Raw genomic sequence first — 9,964 nt, 5'->3', positions numbered from 1 at the left:
GCCGCAAGCAGTGTGTGTTCATCACGGGTTATTTTTGTTTGTTTTTCTATCTTTAAAAAAATATGAATAGGCCGGGCGCGGTGGCTCACGCCTGTAATCCTAGCTCTCTGGGAGGCCGAGGCGGGTGGATCGCTTGAGGTCAGGAGTTCGAGACCAGCCTGAGCAAGAGCGAGACCCCGTCTCTACTAAAAATAGAAAGAAATTATATGGACAACTAAAAATCTATATAGAAAAAATTAGCCGGGCATAGTGGCGTATGCCTGTAGTCCCAGCTACTCGGGAGGCTGAGGCAGTAGGATCGCTTAAGCCCAGGAGTCTGAGGTTGCTGTGAGCTAAGCTGACGCCACGGCACTCACTCTAGCCTGGGCAACAGAGTGAGACTCTGTCTCAACAATAAAAAAAAAAAAAAAAAAAAATATGAATATGTTTTCAAGAGACAGGGTCTCACTCTGTCACCCAGGCTGGAGTGCAGTGGTGTCATCACAGCTCACTGCAGCCTCCAACTCCTGGCCTCAAGCAATCCTCCCACTTCAGCCTCCTGAACAGCTGGGACCACAGGCGCACTCGGGCCTTTGCCGGCCCGGGGAGGAAGGGGTCCGCCCAGGGCTGGCGATTTTCTGGAGACGGCGAGCAACTGTCCTGCGAGTGCACCCTGATGTGCCAACCAGACAGTCCCCAGGTCAAAGCCCCACCTGCCTCCTTCCAGTGCGGGTAACGTCCGCACATTTCTGCAGAAGTGGAGAGATACACACACACACATGCATACGTATCCGTGCATGTTAGATACATGTTTATATACGCATACAATGTATACAAGTGTATATGCACGCATACATACATGTCGATGGTATGTGTTCATGGATGTAATATATACTACCCATGTGAATTTTCCGTGGGGGGCCTCCCCAATCCAAGGCCGCATGGGACACTCATCTCATTCTAAGTAAAAACTTGGGCAGTCCCACTTCCCATTACTCTGAGGTTAAAAATATACATATTCCACCGTCATCTAGAATTGCCCAGTAGTCTCAATTCTGTTGCTTCCCTCCGCTGCCGTAATCTAAAGCCGTGACTAGTTACACGGGTCTCCCTGGCGGAGCCGGCTGTGCCCCACCCTCCGGGCCACTCGGACGCCTGTCCTGTCCTCTGTCCTTCCCGCCCGGCGTGGCCACCCAGCCTGTGTGCGCAGGGCAGAAGGGGATCAGGGCCAGGTGAGTCCCTCCTGGACAGGTGCTGCTAGGCCACTGCCCCGTGGTCACCCAGGCCAGGCGGGTCCCCTGGACTCTGTCTCCTGACCTTGCAGCACAGCACGGCAGACGCGGTTCCCTCCAGCCGGGCTTCGGGGAGCAGAGTGGGGCCCGTCCTTAGGATTGGGCCATTCCTGCCATACGCTCTTCTCTTCTTCTGGTTCACTTAATCTAAGCCCCCAAAAGTCCTCTGTCTGTGACCATTCCCATGTCTCTCTGCCTTTCTTACGGGTTTCGTTTTTGTTTTTTGAAAGTTCCTACTGGAGTCCTTGGCAGGCATCTGCTGTGACCCTGGCTGCGTTTATGTCACAGAAAAGTGACCCCAGCCCCTCTCCCCCACCACCTCCTTTTTTTTTCTTTCCGAAGACACCCCTATGAGGCCGCGGAGGCCCTGCTCGGCTCTGGAGGCCTCTCTGCGAGGCCTGGGGCGCAGCCTCGCCCACCCACAGGATGACAGGGCAAGGGGACAGGCGTCCGCATCCAGCCCTGACCCAGGAGGCCCCGAGCGCACACGGAGCTGAGAGATCAAACGTGCTTTAATGGGGGGCAGCACCCAGGTCCTGCCTGGGCCCCGGGGGGACAGTGCTGGCGGGGCCCGCGGGCTGCTTGCCCTTCCCGCCCGGCCTGCCCTTCTTGGTGGCCGAGGAGCCGGCCTTCCTCTTGCCGGGCAGGATGGGGGTGGCGGCGTCCACCGTGGGGGGCCCCGGGCAGGGCAGCGGCTCGTCGTCCAGTGCCCTGAAGTTGAAGAAGCAGTCCACATTGGACACAGTGTCCAGGATCTCGGGGACGCTGTAGTCGAAGGACAGCAGCTCGTCGGGCAGGTGCAGCGAGCGGATGTCGCTGGTGGAGTCGTCACCGCCGCCGCCACTGTCCGGCAGGGCGGGCCCGGGGGCCTTGCAGGGGACACCTTCCGGCTCGGCGCCGCCCGGCAGGCAGTCGAAGAGCTTCATGGCGTCTTCCAGCAGCACCTTATCGGGCATCGCGAAGGCTCTGGCCGCCTCGGGGGCCTTGGCCTCGCCTGCCCCCAGCGGGGCCGCTTCCTGGGCCTCGGCCGCCTCGGGTTCGCTGGGGCCGGGCGGGTGCAGCAGCTCCTTGGCAGGGAAGGCGGCCTCGGGCCCGGGGAACTGGCCGAGGCTGCCCCTGAGGTGGCCGTAGGCGCCCGGTGGCAGCGCGGGCTCGGCGGGCAGCGCAATGACGACGGGGGCTGGCTTGTTCTCCTTGGGGGGCGGCGGGGGCAGCTCCACAAAGGCGGGCGGCCCCCCATCTCCCACAAAGCCCAGCGCCTCTGGTCCGGGCCCCTCGGGGGGGAAGTAGGGCAGGAGGTACTGGGTCCCGCCAGGCGCCGGCTGGTAGTGGGGGTACGGGGGCGGCGGGGGCGGCCCCGGGGCCTTGAGGTAGTGCTGGGGCTCCAGCAGGTAGCTGCCTGGCGAGGCAGGGCCCCCAGCCGGGACCCCCGCAGGCCCCACACCGCCTGCCGCCACCAACTTGTACAGGGACGACTGGCCGAAGTCGGTGGTGGCCCACTCAATCCGGTAGATCCGAGGGTCAAAAAAGCACCCGCAGGGGGCCATGTGGAAACCTGCAGGCCGGGCAGGGCCTGAGAGCCGCTCCCGGCACCACCGGGCGGCCCACAGCTGGAGGCCTGTCTGGGTGGCAGGGGACACAGGCCTTGCCGTGGGGGCTTCTCTGGGAGACACGGACATGAACCTTGCCTTGGGGGCCCATTTGGGGCAAGACAGACACAGATATGGTTCCGGGGGCCTGACTGGAGCGCGGGACACAGGACTTGCCCTCGGGGTCCCATCTAGGGACAGGGCAGGGGCAGAAGGGTCCCCCCCACACTAACCTACTCCCAGCTCAAGGGTGGGGGAGGCCGTACCTGCAGGGGGGGCCGGAAACACCTCTTTCTCTGGGTTTGGGGGGTGGTACAGGGTCGAGGAGCCTGTGGACAAAGGTGCCCGGATGGGGGACAGCTGCGGCCCTGAGGCTGGTGGGTGGGAGCCCTAGGCCCCGACCCCACTGGGCACCCCGCCCGCCCCAACTCATACCCACGGCGGGAGGTGGCTGGGCACAGGCGGGCGCGGGCTGGCTGCCCGTCCCATCGGTACCCTCCAGGCCCCGGGGCCCGAAGCCTTCTTGGGGAGCTGCAGATGCGTAGAAGGGTTTGGGGTGCTGCATAGGGAGGCAGGCGGCAGCCGGTCCGGCCGGAGGTCAGCAGGCGGCAGGGAGCACAGGTGGCCCACCCGGAGAGGAGGCTCAGAGTTCCCCAGGTTCTGTTTGCCTCGTTACTCAGGGCAGTGGGTTCCAGGCCCCGGCCCGCCCACTAGTCAGGGTTCCGGGAGGGGGGTGGCCCAGGGGATGGACGGGGAGCTCACAGCAGGTGTCACCACCAAGGGCGGGCGGACCCAGGGCCAAGTCTCCTGCCTTCTACCACCTCCAGCAATGCCCAGCTAACAGCTTCAAGGCAGCCTCCTCCAGGTAGGCTGCCCTGATCTGCACCCATGTCGGCCAAGGCTGCCACGCCCACCCACCCTCAGCTGCCTTTGTCCTGGTCAAGGGCCCACTCCCCCCCCTCTTCCCCTGGGCACCTGCAGAACCCGGCCGGGGGCTTAGCAAATGAGTGAGCAAAAGGGCAGGAAGGAACAGCTAGGGCACAAGGTGAGCAGAGAACAAGCTCCAGGGAGGGGCCGGAAAGGGGCAGCCTCGGGGGTCACAGAAAGGCCTGGATGTTAAAAGAATAAAATTTATTGTCTTCTGCATGCACTGGGGGGGGGGGGGGGCTCTCAGAAGGCCCCCGCCTGACCCCGGCACCCGCGGCTACTTGTACGCGTTGGCCTTGTGCTTGGGCAGGAAGACGAAGTTGGGGGGCACCGGTCCCAGGAGCATCTCGCTGCGGGGAGGGCAGGCGGGGCAGGGTCAGGCCTCGGCCAGGCACCCGCAGCGCAGCAGGCCCCGCCCCGCGCCTCCCCCCTCCAGGCACCTGATGCGGATCCAGTCTGCGGACTTCTGACTGGCCATGAGCGTCTCCAGGTGGTCACGGCCCAGGTAGTAGGGTGGCCGCGCGTTGATCCTCTGCGGGAGCTGCTCCAGCAGGCCCACGGGCACGTACCTGGGGGCAGGTGGGCGGCGGGGACACGGTCGGGTCGGCCCCGGCCACACGCCACCCGATCCACCGCAGCCGCCCCGGCGCCCACCTGCACAGGAACGACAGCCACTCGAGCAGGAAGCGCCGGGTCCTCTCCACGCCCTGCGTGTCCGAGCCCCAGTGCTCCAGGCCGTAGTTCGTGAAGTCACGCAGGATGTCCAGGCGCTCGGACGACGAGATGTCCCAGTGTCGCTGCTCTTTGATTTCCGTGAACAGCCACGGCTTCAGCAGGGCGCCGCTGCGGGGCGGGCGGCGTTAGCGGGCCCGGCTGAGAGCCTGGCCCGAGCCCCGGCACAGACCCCAAACCCAAAGGACGGAGCCTCCCACTGCGGTCACTCGACCTTCCAAGCCCAGGAGCTTCCACCCGCAAACGTCAGATCCCCAGAGATTCCCAGTCCGCTCGGCCTCAATCCAGGGACAACTGGCTCCTACGCCTCCCTGCCCTCCCCGTCCCGGGGACAAGCAGCAGCACGCTGCGTTCGGGGGCAGCTGCTGTGCACACGCTCGAGCTGGCTCTCTGCAACCCCGCCGGGCACTCACCGGGCAATCATGATCCCGGCGACGCCAGTCTGCATGGCGCGGTTGGCGTCCTCGTATGACAAGATGTCCCCGTTGCCTGAGGGGACAGAGGCTGTGGTCTCAGGAGCCACACGGGATGGCAAGCGGGACGCTGGGGCTCCCTTCGGGAGTTTTTGCTGACCCGCGGTCCCCAGCAGGGCGGCGGGAAGCAGTCCCGGAGCGGGGTGGGTGGCCTTGGGTGGCCGGGCATAGGGCACCCACCGAACAGGGGCATGGGGCCGGCCGCCTTCACGCACTGCTCGATGTACTGCCAGTCGGCCAGCTTGGTGTAGCGCTGCTCGCGGGAGCGGCCGTGGAGCTGGGGGGGGCCCGCAGGCAGGGAGGGAGGCGGAGAGAGGGGCAGAGAGAAAGAGACGGGGAGGGACAGGCTGAGAGACAGACAGAGACGGAGACAGAGACAGACGGAGACAGAGACAGAAGAAGAGGTTGAGATGAAGAGGGAGGGACGGGAAGAGAGGGGCCGTTAGGAAGAGACTCGGGGCGCCCCCGAGGCCCTGATGCCCACGGCACCCCGAGACCCACCGTGACGAGGGCTGCGCCCCAGTCCCACAGATCGGGCAGCAGGCGGTGTGCCAGGTTCACGCGCTCCTGGACGCCGGTGCGGATCTTCACCGTCAGTGGCACGTCCAGCACCTGCGAGACGGCGGGAGGGGGCGGTCGGCGGGGCCCAGCGTCAGCTGGGGGTGAACGTGGGGACGTCGGTCCGGCCCTACCTGGTTCATGCCGCGGACGATCTGCTGGAACTTGGCAGAGCGATGCATGAGGGCACAGCCCCCGCCCTGGGAGACACGAGTGGCTGGGGCTGGCCTGACACACCTCACCCCTGTCCCCAGGCCTCCCGCGCCGAAGACAATGGCCCAAAGAAAACGCGGGCACCCCAGGGCCACACGCATGTGCCCGAATCCCCTGACCCACCACCCACCACGTCACCTGCCGGCTCAGTGCCCTGACTGCCCAGATGGGAAACTGAGGCATGAGTCCATGAGGCACAGGAGGTGGCAGTGCTGGATCCCAGGCCCCCACCCGCCCCACGCAAGCTGTGCTCGCCCTCGCGCTCCAAGGCCAAGCGGCCGCTACCTTCTTGTACACGAGGTCGATGGGGCAGCCGACATTGATGTCCACGAAGTCCACGTCGATGGTGCGGTTCAGCAGCTCGGCACACTTGGTCATGGTGTCGGGGAAGGCGCCCTCCAGCTGTGGCGGGGGCAGAGCGGGGGGTGAGGGGCAGGTCCAAACTGTCCCGTTTGGCCGTTCATTCTCCTCTGGGGGGCCCTGAGGCAGATGGCTCCTGTCCCCAGGCCACCCTGGAAGGAGATGACGTCTGTCCTCGAGGCACCGGCCCCTGGCCAAGGCCATCGGCCCTCGGAAGCAACCAAGGCAAGCAACCCTGAACCTGGCTCTGAAACACGGTGACCGAGGGCCCCTCGGGGCAGGCACTGACCTGGACGCCGAAGATGTCCTCACACTGGTGGCGTTTGAGCAGGGCCCACTCGGACGTCTGCCCCTGCAGGAGGTTAGTGCAGACAGCCATCTCCCCGCACGTCACGTCCGCCCCGAAGCGCTTGCAGATCCGCCGGAAGGGCAGGTTCCCACACTAGGGGTAACAGGACACACACACACAAACACAAGTGAGGGCACAGCAGCCAGGGACCCCAGACACCTGCTCCAGCCCCAAGACCCAGCAGGTGGAGACAGACACTGAGCGCTGCTGAGTGACCACACTGCCACACACTGCCACCCAGCCTACCCCACCGGCCTCGCCCAGCTCCTACCGTGGTGAGGGGGGCCAGATACAGTTTGCCACCAATGTCCAGCTGGAGGGGAAAAAATAAGTAAGTGAAGCTCGATCCTCCAACACAGCTTCTGAGGCCTCTGAGGTCCCCCTTCTCCCCACAATGTAGGACAAGCTCTTCCCTGCCCAGACCAGCCTGGCTCCTTTCCACCTCTAGCCTTTGCACATACCAGTTGATCCCTTTATAAGGAATATTCTTTTTCCTGTAGTCTTCTTCACTGGAGAACTTCTACTCAACCATCAAAACCCCAGTCCCAATGCCCCCTGTTCCAGAAAGCCTTCCATACTATCCCCATCTCCCTAGCCCTGACCCTCTGGGACTGACAGTGTGCGTCCAGCTCTTCCTGCCACCACAGACTGGGCTCCTTGAGGAGGGGGCCCAGCGCAGAGCACAGACAGGGGGCATCAGCAGAGAGATCCCCAAGGGCAAAGCCTCTGGTTCCCAGGTGTCTAAAATAGGAACGTGGACGTGGCTGGTGCCCAGCTGATGTGGCTGAATGGACAGGTCTGCTACTAGCATCATCCTCAACAGGGAGCCCGCCACACGCACCCGCTTCTTCTCACAGGGCCGCAGCCTGACTATGTCCTCATCCGTCAGGGGTCCACAGGTCCGCACGGGGCTGCGGGGAGGGGTGCCGGCACCCGGGCCTGCAGGGGCCTCCTGGGCCTCACAGTTGTTCTGCCCTGAAGCCCCTTCAGCTGCTGTGATCTCGGGGACAGCGGCAGCAGGCGGGCGGCCCTGGCTTAGCTGGCGCAGGATCTGCTCCGATCGCTCGAAGCGGATCTTGCGCTTGCGCAGCTGCTGCTGCAGGGCCTTGTCCAGGCCATTGCGGACGGGCAGGTGTTGGGCCCAGCGGGCCGCCAACTCCTTCTGCACCAGGTTCTGGCCCTCGGGCCCCAGGTGTGCCCTGGCGAAGCGGCAGGTCACACCATAGGGGCACCTGCCGAAGGTCTCGAATAGCACACAGTGGGGGCCCAGGTCGGCGGGCTTGGTCTCCAGGTAGCGGCCCACATCGTGCAGGAAACGGCAGCGGTCGCCAAAGAAGCACTTAGCTGCCGACTCCTGCGGGGAAACAGCGAGGGAACAGGGGAGGCCGGGGAGAAGCTGGGGCAACCTGGGTCCAAACCCTGGATCACCCCTCCTGTGTGTCCCTGGGCAAGTCGGTAGCGTCACTGTGCCCCAGTGTCTTCATTACAGGAACAGTCACAACCCTCACATCGTAGTAGCACGAGGGGGAAGATTGAATGGCAGCACAGAAAGCTCAGACCCTGGGACTTTCTAACAATTGCGGGATGGCAGAAAATACCACTTGCTCCTGCCTGTCCCAGCAGGGACACCCCCGTGGCCACGCTTACCTGGATCAGGGAGGGGCAGAGCCTGTTCTGGTCGTAGTGTGTGGGCTTCACGTGAGGCCGGCCCTTGTTCTGGCCTCGGGCCCTCTTCTGAGCCGGCAGCGGCTCCCTGTGCTCAGCTGCCCCGTCTGTCTGTCCATCCTGCATCTGTCCATCCTCCAGGCGGATCCGCTTGGCCTCAGGCTCAGCCAGGTCATTGCCACTGGGGTCTCCTGTCTCAGTTTCCTGGCAAGGCTTCTCCTGCCCTTTGGTTTCTAGGAATTTGTGAAACTGCTCCTTGGTGGTGAGGTATCTGCCAACGGAAAGGAAGAGGAAAGGAGAGCTTGTCCAGGGAGTCCCCCCTCTGAGCTCAGCATGAATGACACTGGGGGAAGGGGGCTGAGAACACGTGCCCCTGCTTAAACGCTTCTTCGAATGGGGATCTCACTACTTAGAACCGGCCAGCTCCCAGCTCAGGAGCACTTCAGGGGAACAGCCCTGTGATGACCCCACCTCCTCTGTTTACACTGCCTTATGGCAATCCCATAAGGTTTCCTGTAGGAGGAGGACTGTGGCTGGCCATTGGTAACCATGATCACTATTAGTAATACAAAAATAACCATTCATTTCTATACATTAATCATGTATCATTGTTGTAATTATATAATATTAATCATTTACCAGTAGCTAACCGATTATTGTTGCTCTTTTGTCCCTGGTCCCCATTACCTAGAGTGTTGCGCTAAACTAGCGGTTATCAGGCATGAACATCCCTGCTCAGGTTAGGCTGGGGAAAACTACAAGTCCCAGCATGCCTTGTAGCGGAGTCCAAGCCGCCACATTACCCAGCATGCCCCTCGGCCCTCCAAATACCGCAAGCCCCAGCATGCCCCACGGTAATCGCATAAGCCCTGTGGCTGGGGATGCGCATGCGCCGTTTCCGCAACTACGCACGTACTACAGCCCCCAGGATGCACCGCGAGCCTCCCCTTAAACCCCGCCTGCCCCACCATGTGTACTTAGCGTGTCTGACAGCCCCGAACGTGCACGATCTCGGGACCGCCGCTGATCACCCTGCGGGCAGAGGAACGTCCCGGACTGAAGAACCAGCGAGCTTCCCGACCTGGGTCGCCGCCTAATCTCCCTGCATGCACCACTCGGGCCGCGCTACGGGTGCCGGGAAGGCCCCATGAGTTTCCCTCCTGCCCCAGCGACTCACTGAGGTTTAATGGGCGCAACGCCCCGTTCCGACGCGCTGGCCCCTGAGTCGCCGCCGCCGCCGCCACCACCACCACCATTCTCTGCTGGGGCCTCCAACGCTCCCTCCGCCATCGGCGCTTCTCACGCCCACGCTGGAGTGTAGCGGGAAGGCCTTCCGGGTCGCGCGTGTCTGCCCTGTCTGCTGCGGAAGTGCGCATGCTCGGGTCGCTCCAGTGGCGCTCTCGTGTCTACATCACAGGGGCGGAGCCTGAAGTGGGTGAGGCCTGAGGTGCCACATAAGACGGAGTCTGGGGGGCTCGCAAAGGTGGCAGTGAACAAATCAGACAGAAATCCTCACTTTTAAGAGCCTGAATAGGAGTGAGAGACACAGACAAAAAACATAATAAATACGTAAAGTATGCCGCATGTGAGACAGTACGGTTGCAGTTTTTGGGCGTTTGCAATTTTTTTTTTTTTTTTTTTTTTTTTGAGACAGAGTCTCACTTTGTTGCCCAGGCTAGAGTGAGTGCCGTGGCGTCAGCTTAGCTCACAGCAACCTCAGACTCCTCGGCTTAAGCGATCCTACTGCCTTAGCCTCCCTAGTAGCTGGGACTACAGGCATGCACCACCATGCCCGGCTAATTTTTCTATATATATTTTTAGTTGTCC

The 9,964-nt window shown here is 62.8% G+C and overlaps 2 protein-coding genes across 4 annotated transcripts; both read right to left on the bottom strand.

The window, feature by feature from the left end:
* Nucleotides 1–1,783: 1,783 nt before the first annotated feature.
* PRR22 (proline rich 22) lies at nucleotides 1,784–3,433 on the bottom strand. The gene is made up of 3 exons (XM_069497060.1): nucleotides 3,296–3,433; nucleotides 3,127–3,189; nucleotides 1,784–2,826 (listed from the first exon to the last, which is right to left on the bottom strand). The coding sequence occupies exons 1-3, from the start codon at nucleotides 3,423–3,425 to the stop codon at nucleotides 1,784–1,786; spliced, it is 1,236 nt and encodes a 411-aa protein (XP_069353161.1). The 5' UTR covers nucleotides 3,426–3,433.
* Nucleotides 3,434–3,976: 543 nt separating this feature from the next.
* On the bottom strand, nucleotides 3,977–9,504 carry DUS3L (dihydrouridine synthase 3 like). Of its 3 annotated transcripts, XM_069497032.1 has the most exons (13): nucleotides 9,315–9,504; nucleotides 8,120–8,408; nucleotides 7,314–7,826; nucleotides 6,744–6,785; nucleotides 6,413–6,565; nucleotides 6,049–6,165; nucleotides 5,685–5,750; nucleotides 5,494–5,604; nucleotides 5,173–5,269; nucleotides 4,933–5,008; nucleotides 4,442–4,630; nucleotides 4,228–4,356; nucleotides 3,977–4,137 (listed from the first exon to the last, which is right to left on the bottom strand). In XM_069497032.1, exons 1-13 carry the CDS (start codon nucleotides 9,425–9,427, stop codon nucleotides 4,065–4,067), a joined length of 1,968 nt encoding a protein of 655 aa, XP_069353133.1. In that variant the 5' UTR covers nucleotides 9,428–9,504; the 3' UTR covers nucleotides 3,977–4,064. The 3 variants fall into 3 exon arrangements, with proteins under 3 accessions (XP_069353133.1, XP_069353149.1, XP_069353139.1); XM_069497048.1 differs by lacking the exon at nucleotides 7,314–7,826 and having other exon boundaries at nucleotides 3,978–4,137; nucleotides 6,744–6,787; nucleotides 8,335–8,408; XM_069497038.1 differs by lacking the exons at nucleotides 3,977–4,137; nucleotides 4,228–4,356 and having other exon boundaries at nucleotides 4,472–4,630; nucleotides 5,173–5,339.
* Between the last annotated feature and the right edge of the window lie 460 nt (nucleotides 9,505–9,964).

The sequence above is a fragment of the Eulemur rufifrons genome, chromosome 2 (assembly GCF_041146395.1).
Source record: "Eulemur rufifrons isolate Redbay chromosome 2, OSU_ERuf_1, whole genome shotgun sequence".
Classification (NCBI taxonomy): domain Eukaryota; kingdom Metazoa; phylum Chordata; class Mammalia; order Primates; family Lemuridae; genus Eulemur; species Eulemur rufifrons.
This window is presented reverse-complemented; position numbering and strand designations above follow the sequence as displayed.

What these genes read in the sequence shown, in the direction of transcription:
- PRR22 (XM_069497060.1), bottom strand. Translation starts at nt 3,425, where the DNA reads ATGCAGCACCCCAAACCCTTCTACGCATCTGCAGCTCCCCAAGAAGGC. An exon ending in CCAGCCACCTCCCGCCGTGG is followed by an intron (nt 3,190 to 3,295) that starts GTATGAGTTGGG and finishes CTTTGTCCACAG; the next exon opens with GCTCCTCGACCCTGTACCAC. An exon ending in GTTTCCGGCCCCCCCTGCAG is followed by an intron (nt 2,827 to 3,126) that starts GTACGGCCTCCC and finishes CCCGGCCTGCAG; the next exon opens with GTTTCCACATGGCCCCCTGC.
- DUS3L (XM_069497032.1), bottom strand. Translation starts at nt 9,427, where the DNA reads ATGGCGGAGGGAGCGTTGGAGGCCCCAGCAGAGAATGGTGGTGGTGGT. An exon ending in TCTGCCCCTCCCTGATCCAG is followed by an intron (nt 7,827 to 8,119) that starts GTAAGCGTGGCC and finishes GTTTCCCCGCAG; the next exon opens with GAGTCGGCAGCTAAGTGCTT. An exon ending in TCGTCCGCGGCATGAACCAG is followed by an intron (nt 5,605 to 5,684) that starts GTAGGGCCGGAC and finishes GCCGTCTCGCAG; the next exon opens with GTGCTGGACGTGCCACTGAC.